This window comes from Styela clava, chromosome 11 (assembly GCF_964204865.1).
Source record: "Styela clava chromosome 11, kaStyClav1.hap1.2, whole genome shotgun sequence".
Lineage (NCBI taxonomy): Eukaryota > Metazoa > Chordata > Ascidiacea > Stolidobranchia > Styelidae > Styela > Styela clava.
Window position 1 is genome coordinate 1,979,621 of NC_135260.1, and position 16,169 is coordinate 1,995,789.

The 16,169-nt window shown below is 36.4% G+C and overlaps 1 protein-coding gene across 2 annotated transcripts in view; it reads left to right on the top strand.

Annotated features, from left to right (window-relative positions):
- The first annotated feature begins 11,790 nt into the window (after positions 1-11,790).
- Positions 11,791-16,169, top strand: part of LOC120347792 (uncharacterized) — a 74,547-nt gene continuing 70,168 nt past the window's right edge. For both annotated transcript variants that reach the window (XM_078117738.1, XM_078117739.1), the window contains exon 1: positions 11,791-11,927. In XM_078117738.1, the coding sequence (XP_077973864.1) occupies positions 11,891-11,927 (37 nt within the window). In that variant the 5' untranslated portion in view covers positions 11,791-11,890. The remainder of the gene's footprint in view (positions 11,928-16,169) is intronic.

The following is a 16,169-nucleotide window of genomic DNA, read 5'->3' on the forward strand; positions in this document are numbered from 1 at the left end:
GATAAAATAAACTACTGATTGAATGTATCCCAAAATGGATCGCAATATTAAACTCTCGCCGAGTTACGGGCGATCACTGATTAATTACCGATCACCGATTAATGTTGCAAACGGTTGAATGTTGTAATGCAACAGAAAACAGACGATGACTTTGACATGACGAAATGACACTAATCCATACAAGGGTCTCGCTTCCCCATCTCTCCTTCGAACACACGCCGCCAAATAAAAGACCCCCTTTTTCCATTGTCCCTTTTTGTTTTTTCCACAGTGCTAAGAGAATTAGAAAGCTGTAATACTAGATGTTACCGGTACTTGTTGCAAATTACGTTCACGAAATCTATATATATTTATACTCAAAGGCTTCGCCCAAGGACGGCACCTTACAGGTACAGGTCAACCAACTGCTATTTCGAACCAAAAAATAGTGGGCAGTCATGCTGATGAAATCAAGGGTACCGGTAGCCTATCATATGTCAGTACGGAAGAATTCGAAGGCAAAAAGAGCCACATAAAACCGGCGCAAGAGCCGCACGCGGCTCGCGAGCCGCGGGTTGGCCACCCCTGGTATAAAGTATTATATTATAGACCAGGGCTACTCAACCTAGCGGACGGCGGTCCGAATCCGGACCTTTCGAGTATTAAAATTGGACCGCGGCTGCTTCTTTATTTGGAAAGCATCTTTTTTTAGTTCATAACTGTGATGTAACGCATTTTTCGCTAAATCACTGAAAAAAATTGTGACATACCAATATTATGTATCTCCTTGCATTGGCTTACTTGTTTACTTCCATAGCATTTCAGCAAGCTGTCGATGGTGGCGAAAAAACTGAAATTTAGCGACTACTCAAAGACTCTTTTTCACATTCATTATTGCATACTTTTTCAGTACATCATTTGTAAGTGCTTGTTTTAAAACAAACAAAAAAAAGAATCGTTTTCACACATTTTTGGCATGGTGGTAAACAGTTTGTTTTTGTGGCTTTGCGTGCAAGTTTCAACACAGAAAATTGGATGCAGCAATTCATATCAACATATACAATAATAATGATTTGCGATATAAATCCTTTAGATTGGATAAAATAATATAAATGCAAGTTTGGTTTAACATAGAAAATAGAATGCAGCAATTCATATCAACATATACAATAATCTTGATTTGAGACATATAAATGCAAGATTGAACACAGAAAAAATAGGATTCAGCAATTTATATGGACATATACAATAATGAAGATTTGAGATATACCTCCTTTAGATTGGATTGATAATATAAATGCTAGTTTGGTTTAACATAGAGAATAGAATGCAGCAATTCATATCAACATATAGTCATATACAATAGTGATAATTTGAGATATTAACCCAAGTTTGGTTTAACACAGATAATAGGATTCAGCAATTTATATCAACATACGATAATGAACGCCTTCAACCTACAGCATAAATTGTTTAATTTTATAGGCCAGAATTAAAAAATAAATTCATGAGAACAAGAGCCAATATACCGTACCTATTTTCATAAAGAACTAGTAACATATAAAGGGTAACTGTAAATATCGTGGCAGAGAAATGTCTGCATGTCATTTAAGAAACAGTAATATACAATAATACATGAACAATTTTTACAATAATATATGAATAATAATGTACATAACTTGTGAGACAAATGCAATTCAAGTCAATATTTGATAAGCTAATATAGTGGAATTGCGAGAAATTGTGAACAATAGAAAAATTTCCACGACAAGTTTAGTAATAGTCTATATAAATAAAAATAATGTAAACTCTAGACATGTGAACTCAAATAAAAGTTCAGTATGCTATACATTTATATATGAAGAACTACCATAGTCACATCAAAATGCAACAAAGAAAACCTAATTACAGGTTACATATAATAGCAAAATTTCATCCAGATATCTGCTGAACTGAACAGATATTGAATTATGATATAATATACATACAATGTGATATAGTGGATTTCATTTTAAATTACAGTAGTACAATTTTAGATACCACCATTTACTATAAAACCACACATACTATTACTAGGTCTAGATCAGTGGTCGGCAACCACCGGGCCGCGGCCCATCGCCGGTCCGCGGAAAGGTTACTGCCGGTCCGCAGAGAGGTGACACAAAAACGGACAAGGTCGTGATAAAACCTCTACAATCTCACCACAAACCCCACGTTTAAAAAACAGCACCCAACAGTAAAGCGGGGCGACGAGGGTCGAGCATTCCAAAGTGCTTGAACGAAAAAATATTTTCCTCTCTTACGCATTCCAAAACCGGTTTACTCGATATGCCCTGTCAGCCATGCAGTTGTTAAGGGTTTCAATGTTGAACTCGTTACGAAACGATTCGTCGAAAATTCGATCCCGAGGAACCCGAGACTGCGCCACAGCTCATCTGTTGGCCTTGAGCCGCTTTATCTAAAATGCATTACGCTTACCGTACTCAGATTGAATTTCGTACTCGCTTGTCAGATCCTCATTTGGACGACAAGTTGCCATAAAAACATCATCTTTCACATTGATAATAATAAGTAAATAAAAACAATGTAATGTTGGATAATATATATAAAACGCCACATACACATCTCATTGGGACAGGCTTTCAACACAGCAACAGGAGGGCAGCAATGCGAATGCGCCATAATTTGAGGTTTAATTCATGTAGCGATTATTCGACCGCGGCCCGCGCGCTACCCGAAATGTGTATATTTGGCCCACAAGTACATGAAGTTTGTCGACCACTGCACAACACTATTGAGCAGCATGTCTGACTCCATAAACAATTGCCATGTCAGTATGTCGCAATAATGCTGGGTCAATTGTTTTCTCTACGCCCGTATAAGAATGTCTCTCATCAGTCCGACTAAGATCTCCCCAACAAAATGATACAGGCATTGTTAACTTTCCCGAGATCTTATTAACATGAGGCCTGGTTTTCAATATTGATAACTACAAAAACGAAATATCGAAGTTGGCTGGATGTAAGAAACAGGTTACGTGTGTCAATGTCGACCATATCTCGAATATATATGGGAACAGGTAATGACCATCAAACAAATACAGATATCGCATTAAATAGCATCACTGTCGTTTTTAGTATATTGTCAACATAAATTTCCTAATGCGTATAACTCATTGCATAGGATTAGTCCGTTTGTATAAATGTGGTCCGCCAAAATTTTGGTCAGGCTTTACCAGTCCGTCACTTGAAAAAGGTTGCCGACCACTGGTCTAGATGATTTCCACTGGACAAAATTACATAAATTAGAATCAAGGATAATTGCATGAGATTCTTCATTATTGTTCAACCTCAAATTCAATTTCGTTTTGTTACCTTATGTGGGCAATCATCTCAATTCTATAATAGAGGTTCACAGTGTAGCACCACTGTGCACAATAATGAGGACTCCACACATGCATACCAGACATTATACTACAAGAAAATATACAATTTTAAGTGCTGGCATTTTAGATCATGTTTTGGCTATAGAAGTATGATAACACACAATAGAAAAATTTCGGGGCTCCCAAAGTATGCGAACCAAGATGGCGGACATCGGAATGTAATATGTGTACTAGGTTAGGGTCAGGCCATAATTTTAGGTATAAATACTACGGGAGGCTCTTGGCTAGTCTTCGAACTGATAATAGGACTAAAATAAAGAAAATTGGAAAAAAATTATCGCCTAACCCTAACCTGTTACCCATGTTACGTTCCGATGTCCGCCATCTTGGTTCGCATACTTCGGGAGCACCAAAATTTCTAACTATTTACACTCAACATTTATTATGTATAATCAGAATATTTTCAGATCTGGGAACTGAGTTGTTAGTGAAAAAAATGCACTAATTTGAGCTTACATAGTTATAGATCAGAACAGATTAACTAAAGAACAGGGAACCTTGGAGATATGTAGATATGCTTAGTAAGTCAGTGGCATGGGTTGCACATTGTCAGTTCATAAGTTTGCCTGCGTTTCAATAATCATTAGAGAAAAGAAACCCACAATACAATTGACAGAAAACGAGATAGAAATGAACTTTTGACCTCCAGTTCATATCTGTCTAATTGGTAATACTACTGGTGTCAGGATTAATATTTAGAAATGATATATTTCATAAACTCAAATTTGAATTTTTTATATGAATATGTTTTAAAAATATCAGGTATATCATCCCAAATTTTTGGACCCGCAATTTTTATAGATTTTTAAGCAAATTTGAGATTTGTCCTGGAAATAAAAAAAAAGCTCCTTTAGATGATGAGCATCGAAAGCCTGTGGTAACATGTTATTACCGAATTGGTACATTAGTTTTGCAACTTCGTGAATATACACATCATTAAGTTTTAAAAGATTCATTCCCCTATAAATAGGGCTCATGCTATGATGCAGTGGGGTGTTACCAGGGATGGCCAATTCGAATAATGTATTCGAATATCTCGTCATTCGAATATCGGAATTCACGTTCATAAGAATATCGGATATTTGTCTGACGTCACACATTTTCGACGCCGCTTTCTAGACGTTTCCGTTGAATGAAAACATTCTCGTTAGAAACTTGCGCGTGATTGTTTTCATCACTTATCAGCGTAACGTGTTATTTAGGCCCGTAAACGCCTTCACGATTGTGTTATTTTCTCTAAAACGAAAATTTTCAACAAATTTGTTCCACGATAACGATAACATTTATTTTATTTTTGTACGCGCACGGAATTGTGAATCTGGTAAATACGTTCATCGGCGGCGAGTTTCTAAAGACAACGCAACTTTTTGATTGAAAAGCGGCAATTTAAAATACTGAAAATAAAACCGTAAACAACATAAATTTTATTGAGGCCCGCGAAAATTTAAAAAACCATTTTCTAGGCAGTGAAAATCGCAAAATTTCGTGTGCCTCTGGCACACATTATGTATGGTCGGCGTTTAGAAACATATCGTCACTAATTGAGGGCGGGATTTGCCTGATTATCCACTACTTTAAATTGCCGTCGAATATTTTCGTGTAAACACGATACAAGGTTTGAAACGCGACTTTTTCCCTGGTTGTGAGGTTGTATATAATATAATTAATCTAAAGTATATTCATTCAATTTTATTGTGATGAAATAAATTTTACTCTGAGCATTTCGATCGAGCGGAGTCACTGTTAACAAGTACATCTAAATAATTGCCGAATTCGCAAAATACGGATCTGAACATTATTTAATCGGGCAGTTTACCACACGTTTTTATTCCTATGATCGCAGACTGCAATGGTATATAAGAGTGGTGAGGATTTCATTTTGTCGACGCAACCGCAGGTTAAATTGAAGACCATTAAATAATAAGAGCAAGACATTTCAAATATGCCCGTGTCGGTCACGAATTCATTACTTTGCACAACAGAAAAATATATCCTAAGTGATTCAAGAGTCTTGCTGCACACTAACACAAATATATTTCTGTAACGTTTCGTCTGACCAAGGTCAGACTTCTTCAGACATACATAATTCAACTACAACACGAAAAGCAGTTACATGCATATTTAAACAATCATAGTAGAATTATAGGAGTCACGCATGTTAAATAATCAATAAAATCTGTGAATTTCTTGATTAAATAACAGCGGGTGGCCGAAATAAGTGTCATTGATGAGATCTCTCTCTTTGTTTTATATTTAGCAATTGAAGTCCAAATTATACAATGGTGTTTTATTTCTCAGTATTGTATAATGCAGACCAGAAAAGTTGTCTGTGTGTCAAATGTAATATAGTGATATTTTGTCTGTTATTAGCATATCTGGCCATGCATGATCCAATTCTGAGAAAAAAATATATTAGGTACAAGAATTGATTAAAACAATGAATGAAAATATCTAAACTTCCTTAATATTCATCCCTTGTGGCTCGTGTGTCCCGAAAAGATGAATGTAATGGGATTCCTTGTTCTTTCGATAAATGTGGTCATGAAATAGTTTTTCAATGCCAATGACACTCAAATCTTTAAGTGAATGTCCCGGTTGACTGAAATGGGCGCCAACAACCAGATCTTTGTTTTGGGTTTTTATACTTCTAATATGCTCAGTTATTCGGTATTTTAAATGTCTTCCCGTTTCTCCTATGTATTGCATGCCACACTTTTTGCAGCTTATCAGGTAGATTACATTTTCCGAGTTGCATGTAACTTTTTGACGAATCCTTATTTCTGCTGTCTTTTGTTTGTTTGTTGCAATTTTCCTTTCTTCGGAATATTGGCAGGTACTGCACGATTTTCTGCCACATTTGAAAAAGCCTGGATTCTTTTTAACGGGAGTTTCTGGTTTCAATTTTGCTCTGACTAATTTGTCCCTTAGTGTGGGGCATTTACGATAGGCTAATCTTGGTGGTTTTGGGAAAATTTCTTTTAGTCTATCGTTGTTATCTAAAATGTATTGGTAATCTGAAAATATTTTTCGAAGGTTTGGTTGGGTCGGGTGATAGTTTGTGATGAAGGGAAGCAAAGTTTCTTTTTTGGTTTCAGTTTTTGGGATTAAAAGGAGTTTTCTGTCGAGTTCTTTTGCAGATTGTATTGCATCTTCAACCAAATTTTCTTTGTAGTTTCTCTTCGTGAGGTATGTTTTCATTATTTTTGCATGTTTATCAAAGAGCTCATTTGTTGAACAGGTTCTTCTTATTCTGATGAATAGATTATTTGTTGTAAAAGTCGACTCTTTTAACAGATGGCATAATCGCGGCGATGAATAGGTATTTTTAATTTACCGCTAAACTTTATATGTATATTCATTGTATGAAATGAATTATTCTCTACACTTAACAGGATTTTATATAATTATAAACTCCAAACACAACAATATGTTACACATAATAACAATATGGTTCACATAAATTTATATACAAATATACTGGTAAGTAGTAGAATACTCTAGGCTTAAATATCAGAATTTTTAAAGGCATAATGGATTTTCGATTGTTATTGCCTGTATTGCCAATAAATTTTATTACTCTCAGAAAATATACACAATTATCTCAATACAAGTAGTATTAGACTAGACTATTATCGTAACATCATGGTACCAATGAGTCAATGACAGAAAGCGTCAGACAACTCCTTGGCTATCTTTTCATATGGTCATTTGTACAAGTGAATAATTTTAATAAACTGACTGTGTCATAAGTTGCTATTATTTTTTATTGATAGCTATAAACTATCAATTACTTTGTGTACATATACTGTTGATTTGTGGCTTCATTCTGATATTTCTATTGAAGGTTATTTCCTAATTTACTGGGTTTTAATCAACTAAAACAAAAATGTGTTATTTTTGATTTTAGAATGTATTCGGAATTCCAGATTCGAAAACATTATTTTAGAATGTATTCGGAATAGTTTAGTATTCGGAAATGGCCATCCCTGGGTGTTACTCATAACTCTGACAGCTCTATTTTGTGAGACTGACAGAGCATGGAGTCTATTTCTATCAAATGAGCCCCAAGCCACAATTTCATACTGTAGGTGTGCATAAAAGAGGGAAAAATAAACAGTTCGAAGGATTTTTTTGGGAATTAAACTTTTTAACCTTGTTATAATTCCTACAGCCCTGGACAATTTTAATTTCAAGTGGTTAATGTGGGTGTACCAATTTAGCCTGTCATCAATAAATACCCCAAGATATTTCACAGAGTCGCAAACTTTCAGATTAGCACCATTCAAAGTGAAATGGAGGCTAGTGGAATACTTCTGCTTTTTATTAGAGGAATGATTAATTAATAGTACTTGTGTTTTCCCAGGATTATTTGTTAATTTGTTAGCTTTCATGCATTCAGAAATATTATCTAAATTTTGCTCAACTTTGGGGGACAAAACGGCAACATTGGAGGAAATCGAGGTTGTGCTGGTATCGTCAGCGAAAAGTTTGACAAATGCTGAGATAGAATTTACGACATCATTGATATATATCAAGAACAAAGTTGGACCGAGCACAGATCCTTGTGGGACTCCTACAGAGACAAATTCATGTTTAGATTCACTGCCGGAAAGAGCGACAAATTGACTACGATTGTTCAAGTAACAAGAAAACAATTTATTTACACTACCACGAATTCCATAGTGTTTGAGTTTGCTAATGAGTATTTTGTGGTAGACTGTATCAAATGCTTTCTTCAAATCTAAAAATACACTACATCCTACCAATCCCTTATCAATGATATCGTAATATTTGCTAATAATGTCTAAGACTGCATGTTTAGTAGAATGGTGGTTCCGAAAACCAAACTGATCACAATTTATTATTGAGTGTTTGTCTAAAAAGTTTTTTAGCTGAGCAAGTACTAGTTTTTAAAAACAATTGAGAGAGATGAAAGAATAGAAATGGGACAGTAATTGGACACATCACCTTTTTTTCCAGTCTTGTACACAGGAACAACCCTAGCTATTCTGAGGTGTTCTGGAAACACGCCAAGGGACATGGAATAATTAAAAGAGTTTGCACAGTGAAGAACTAATAGACCCACAAAGATGTTCCAAGAGATATGCCGGTATATTATCATACCCAGCTGCTTTATCTGTTTTCGAAGAATTGATCGTATTTTTATTTCTATCACTGAGGCATCTTCCATGAACATAGATGATACGATTGGAGCCCTCATTAATTTAAGGTTTTCGCAATCACTTACGCTTTGAAATATTGCGGCTAGATTTCTTCCTATCTGAGAAAAGGAACCTTTAAATGTTGTAGGAATTTTGCTACTGTCATGAAAAACCTCCCCAGAGTGCTGATTGGTTATCTTTTGGGGTACATTTCTGCTAGAATTAGAGTTTAACAATGAATTTATTATATTCCAAGTTATTTTAGGGTCATTTATATTTTTTTCGAAGCATTTGGAAAAATGTATCTCTTTGGCTTTTTTTTTTAGATGGCATAATTTGTTAGCATACTTTTTATAGTGAAGTTTTTCTTCTATGAAACCATTGATAAAATGAGTTTTGTGCAATCTGTCTCTCACTTTGGTAGAACGCAAAATGCCAGTGGTTATCCAGGGTTTTCTTTCTGGGTGCCGTTCTTTTCTAGTTAATTTACGAATTGGCGCATGCTTATTGCATAGACTTAATACTTTTGAGACAAAATCATCAAAATTTTGACTATCTACATTAGAAAGGTCACAAGAATCAAACAATTCTTGAGCAAAGTTAGCGGAATCAAAATTTCTCATATCGCGTTTTAATTTGTGTTGATTATGGGATAATGTATGTCTAATCTGAAATTGACAAAAAATTGGATAGTGATCTGTCAAACAATTTTGCCAAAAAACTGATGAAACACTTTTTTCGCTGATATTTGAATATATGTGATCTATCAAAGTAGAACTGGAACTAGTAATTTTTGTTGGGTGTGTAATCAGTGGAATTGTGACATGGTGCCTCAGCATGTCAAGAAAATCCTTTGTGAATTTTGAACAGCTAAATAAGTTTATGTTTATGTCCCGTGTATTACAAAGTTAAGCTCAGTGCATTCATAAAATCTGAACACATACCCGAGCTGCCGATGCGCATGTATCGATTCCAATATGTGCCTATGTGAGCAAATCGCAGTACAACTGGGACAAGTCACATATTAGAACCATTAGAATTGATTAAATTACGGGATTAGAATTGATTAAACGGGCCGTAGATTGACCATGTCGGGTCTATGTCAATATTTGGAAACAAATATAACTCATACTGTACTAGGGGATTTATCATATATGTTCTATATTTCTGTGGATACCATAAATTGTGGATGCCCTTAATTTTTTGTGGGTCATAAGTTGTATAGCACCATGGTTAATTTATTACCCTCTATGCCAATATTTGGAAACAAATACAACTCATACTGTACTAGGAAATTTCTGATATATGTTTTGTTATTTACATTGATGAGTTCCATTGAATGCATTCTTTTTGTTACAATCTTTGCAAATTTTCCTCCCATACTCATTCTGTATTGTACATCATGACACCACTAATCTGTTTTTATTGATTATCTCATTTTTTGTGATTTATTCATGTTGTACCAATTTATATTTACTGTGCTCTCTATACTACTGCTAAAATATTATGCACACTTCCTTCGTCACATGGGTACTGAAATTATACAGTGACAATTCCTTGTTACTTATAGTATGCATGGGTTAATATGGCCTATAAGAAGACCCCACCTTAAAAATTTAATGAACTCATGCAACCTGTTTATGCAATATTTAAAATATAATTAAACTTGCAGTGTGCAATCTTAAATGACATGTTTTTCCTAACCTGATATTTCTTTATAGCGTGCAATGTTGTTCCATTCAACCATCAACTATTTATTAACCCGTTTAATTCGTTAATCATACTGTACTTGTCTTAGTTGTCCATCACTTTCATAATTATCCAAATGATATAAGAATTATCCTATATGTTTGATTACTGTTATATTATTTCTTTTGAATATTGTATTTATATAAATGAGATCTTTTGAGTGCCTTTATTGAGCTTTAATATTTACAAATTTTCCTCCTATACTTCATTGTGATTAGGTCAGTTTGATCACCGCATTGGTACATTTACATTGATAATGACCATGCTGAAAACCTCTTGAACGCCCCAACTATACTAGATCCAGGATGGAGTGTAATTATTTTTATTCCCAGCACTCCTCTCAAATCTATTTTTATCAATGCGGACCCTACGACCAGTAATTCGACTGACTTGTATACATCACCCAAAGGCTCAAGTTTTTATTAGCAAAAAATATTTCTCATAGCATTAAGTCAGCAAACATAGATATAGTTCGAGTTATGACATTCCCTATAAATATATGTCCTATGAATATATAATAGGGGGCACTCAGTCTTCCGCATTATCAAGTCCAACATTCCTCAGATGTGTATAAATTTTCTTCTTGCCAACACATGCCTTTCAATGAAAGCTTTTCTCACAATTGTCATCATAAAAGTTCATCATTAGGTTTTTGAATGTACTTGACGTTGACAATGTGAAAGTTTTATTTATTTTTTGCATAAGTTGCTAAGTGAAATTTTCCCAGACGTGACCAATTTTCGTGATCATGATTTTCAGAAGTGGTTCTCAATCTTCTCCAAATCTTTTCTGTAACTGTTTTCCACACCGCTGCTCCTTCCAAGCTCCAGTGCACATATCCCATGATTTGTTATCAGCTGGCATGTTGAACAAAAATTCCACCTAACTCAATATTAGATATCTATTTAGGATGTCATTATTTTCTGTATTATTTCTGTATTTCTTCTGTAATAGAAAATTTTTTTTTTTTTTCAATTTTCAAGAATTCTCATATGCATAATTAAAACAGTGAATATGGGGGGAGCTGACTCTGATGACCGTATGGTCGTATCGCTCCCCCCAGTCTATACCGAAAAACTATACATTTTTATTGTTGCTATTGTCTCAGTGTTTTTTTTTTTTCTGGTTGACGAAAATAAATCTCTCTCTCTCTCTCTAGAGGAACGCCCGATACTTATTGCAGGCTGACATCTAGTGGTCAACATGATCGGTGACGTCATCGTTGACTTGAGATTGTTCCTGTTCGCTTTGTCTAATTATGGCTGGGCTGTGGTTACTGGCTGCCATTCTGCTTGCAATACCGTACAATACGTACCTTATATGTCAGTGTAACCTGAACTTACTATACGACTGATAAAACATATGGTAAATGTTTGTATGTATATAAACATATGTATGTTTATTTTAGTTTACATTGATGGGGATTAACACATTTTACAGTTTTACCGTATTTTGTTTTGACAGAAAAGTCAAAAAAATATTATCTTTCATGATTAGACTATAATTGCATACCTAAGCTTTTAAAGTTAAAGCTGAAAGCGTGCATTGTTCGAATATGGCAACAGGTGGATATGATGTTGCTACTTCATCAGGTTAGTAACAAAGTTGTTGAGTGTTTGGTGCTGGGGCCAATATTGTTATTTGTGGACTATCATCAATATATGTTGTATGTGGCCCAGAGATTCGGGCAATTGTATGTATATTTGGCAAGCTCTATGACGTGATTGTGATGTAATTTTTGGATGGCGTAGTCAGATGGGGGTCAGAATTGACATATCAAAAAATTGTTATGCTACGCCCACTAGAAGGGGAGGCGGACAACTCGACTACACGGACAACTCACCAGAGACAACTCGACTACCTAGAGGCCTGGTGAGTTGTCCGTCTTTTGGCATTTTCTACGGTGGTGTTTTAGGTCTATAGAAATGCGTTTTTGATATGTTTAGTGCTCAAATGTTGAGAAAAATACATAAATATGCTCTAGAAAGCATTTTTATTTGTATAAGTGGCTTATTTTGATCATGTTGTATGAATACAAATACAGTCTACAGACGAAATTGGAGTAACGTTAGCGAAGTTAGACTGTTGCCTTTTGGGACTGTGTTCGTTTAATTTTTTGAACTTTATTAGTATTAAATGTTTTGAATGAGAACCTTTAAATATATTAAAATCTTTATACTTCACAGTAACACTTAAATATTTATGAATGTAAGCTCAGTAGTCTATGGTTGCAATAGTCTAAACTCGCCTACGGCAGTCGCCCGACAGGCCGTCAACTCACCAGTCGAGCAAACGCTCTGCGACGTGACGTCATCGATGCTCGAGGTGAAGACAACTCGACTACCGAGTAACGAGAGGCAGACAACTCACCAGTCGAGCAATCGCTCTGCGATATCGATGCTCGAGGAGAAGACATTGCTTTGCAAAACGCAGACTCAAGAGTTGCATAGCATTTACTTAGTGCCGACTGATATTATTTGTAAGCCAAGTCACCACGGCAAAGTTTCAGTCATAGAGTTGGAATTTATTTTTGCAGAAGAAAACCAGGAACAGATAGGCACTGTCGCTGCTGCGCCTGGCAAAGAAACTGGGCCGAAGAATGGATGAAAGATGTTTACTTTTTGTTACGATTAATGAATTTAATATGATATTTGAATACTAAACGTTACGGGGAAATTTAATGAATGGAAGGTTTTGTTTTCTTTTTCGTTACGAATAATTAATTTTATTTGAATACTAAACGTTATGGGAAATTTGCTGCGTTACATAGGCCTACTTACTCTTTGCAATACTGCGGCCCGTAGATCCTTGAACACCTCCGAAGAAGAGAGTCCACAGATAACTCTCCTTCCTTAAACTGTTCCCAGACACGTTGCACCCTCTCGTTGGCTTCCGCATACCTGCGTTGACACGCCCCACAACATTCTCTTCCAATATCTCCACAACGTCCGCCCCTATCCCTATACTTACCTCGTACATTGTTGAGATTAAACTTTAAAAAGGCATATTTTTCCGAGTTATACTGTTAAAATGGCGGTGCCAACCTTTCAGATGATTGTTGGTTCTTATTTCTACGTCGAATACTGACCAATCATTGGGAGTCCAGACACTGTTGTGTAGCCATGTGTTTTGAAAATATTCGGCGACGTTCTTGAGTTTGCATCTTTCCTTTCATTCATTTGAGTCTGGACGTCATAAACATAGCTGGTATATAGCACAGCGCCATGACATGCTTGATCAGGTCTCTTGTTCCAGCGTCCCTAAAACAAAATAAAAACATGTTAATACAAAAGAAGTGAAAGATGTACAAAGACATAAATATGGTTAACCACTCACTTGTTGTATAGGCGAGCCAAATTATTGTGGCGCACATTCTTCATGATGGCCTGAGTGAAGTAATATCCATGAACGGAGATAGATAAGGTGCCAGATCGGTGATAATGAAGCCGCGCGCCGAGATTACTGCTCGGTTATCGCCGAGTTTAAAGCCTCATTATCGCCGGTCTGAGACCTTACAAACGTAAATACTCATTAGCCGAGGTCGTTTTCATCACAGTTTTATACTGAAACGAGAACGACTAACGGTATATTAACTCCACAAAACTACGCAAAAATTCAAGATGACTACTCCAAATATGTGCAAGAGATGTGACGACAACGTTTCCATGAAGCAGGAGGGACTCATCTGTGACGTCTGTCGAAATTGGTTTCATTGCAAATGTTTTAATAATTCAGATGTGGCAATGACAAGGGAACAGTACAGGCTATTAAAAACTGGACTGGACTGCTACCAGGCCCATGACTCCAGCCCGATGGACCTTTCCCCGAGCATCGACTTCCTTGTTTACTTCGTGACATATTTTCAAGCGTGGTCGTAAACATTACCTCGTTTTTTAAACTCTATTCGTTAGTTTTCAGTCGTGTTCCGGAAACTTAAATATAAATCAGATAATTCAATGATCACTCTGTCTTCCTAGGAGTTTTAATTTAATTGAAGTAATAAAAAATTAGTATAGAAATATCTGTGATAGACTAGGCTAAAATTCTTTACCGGTACTTTTAAAAATCAGATTGCTGTATGCGATGAATCATAATGATGGTTTGAAACACATACCCCATTTTACAGGCGCCAACTCGCAAAAGCACTCTTAAAATATCCCCAAACATTTTGCAATGGTAAAGTATAGGAAGAATTTTTCTGGGGTCAAAGGTCGGGGAAAGGTCCATTGTTGTATCTCAGCAGATGGAACCTAGCCGTCGGCTGGTAGACTACTCAGGTGGTGAGTTGGCTTACAAATAATATCAGTCGGCACTAAGTAAATGCCATGCAACTCTTGAGTCTGCGTTTTGCAAAGCAATGTCTTTTCCCCGAGCATCGATATTGTAGAGCGATCGCTCGACTGGTGAGTTGTCTGCCTCTCGTTGCTCGGTAGTCGAGTTGTCTTCACCTCGAGCATCGATGACGTCATGTCGCAGAGCGTTTGCTCGACTGGTGAGTTGACGGCCTGTCAGGCGACTGCCGTAGGCGAGTTTAGACTACTGCAACCATAGACTACTGAGCTCACATTCATAAATATTTAAGTGTTACTGTGAAGTATAAAGGTTTTAATATATTTAGAGGTGCCCATTCAAAACATTTAAAACTAATAAAGTTCAAAAAATTAAACGAACACAGTCCTATAAGTCAACAGTCTAACTTCGCTAACGTTACTCCAATTTCGTCTGTAGACTGTATTTGTATTCATACAACATGATCAAAATAAGCCACTTATACAAATAAATATGCTTTCTAGAGCATATTTATGAATTTTTCTCAACATTTGAGCACTAAAAATATCAAAAACGCATTTCTATAGACCTAAAACACCGCCGTAGAAAATGCCAAAAGACGGACAACTCACCAGGTCTCTAGGTAGTCGAGTTGTCTCTGGTGAGTTGTCCGTGTAGTCGAGCTGTCCGTCAGCCACTAGAAGTACCGGTACATTAGGTACGAAACTACACGAGACCCATTAGGTGTACTGGTATCGCATTGCCATCAACTATAAAAAGTATATGGGGCTCAGGTCTGTGGTTCAAACACCTAGCCACACATTCTCTGACATTAATATCTCACTCAGGTTGTCCAAAATTTGAAGTATTCATTGGGATGTTTTTCAGCTCATTTGTTGGGTCTGGAATAGTTTAGTACCACATGCTCTTCTAGTTGGCCTGGCTCAACAATTTTGCGTGTCAATCCTAACACCCACCTGACTATGTCACCGAAAAATCAAGACATTGCAACGTCACAGTGGGGTAATATGGCCCACCAGAGTATGCCAATGGTCGTCCAAAATGTGCAGATGATCACCTGAAATCAAGCAAGCTATTTCTCTCGTTTTCTCGTCGCAGCGATCACGATATGAGAGATCGCCGGCGTTAGCGAGTTCGTTATTGGCGGCGCAGATGCCATTTTGGTCGATCGTAATTATACTTTGACAAGCTCTATGACACGGGTTCCCAAACCAGGGGTCGCGACCCCAAATTGGGTCGGAGTGATGAGTAGGTGGGGTCGCGAACAGGTCATGGGGTCGCTGATGTATGATAGAGGATGGATGTACAAATCATCTAAGATTTGACAAACCATGTTATATTTAGCAGTTTGTACAATGGCTTACTGTAAAACAGGCCCATATGTATCGCTCTATGCCTATGTACGTGCTTATTGTGACATCACTGTTTGGTTTTAGCTTATTTTACTTTATACCACAACATTACCAAACTCAAAACTCCAGTGAAAGAAGCTCTAAAAATTCATGAAAAATATATATATCGACCTGGGGTCGCACTGGACACTT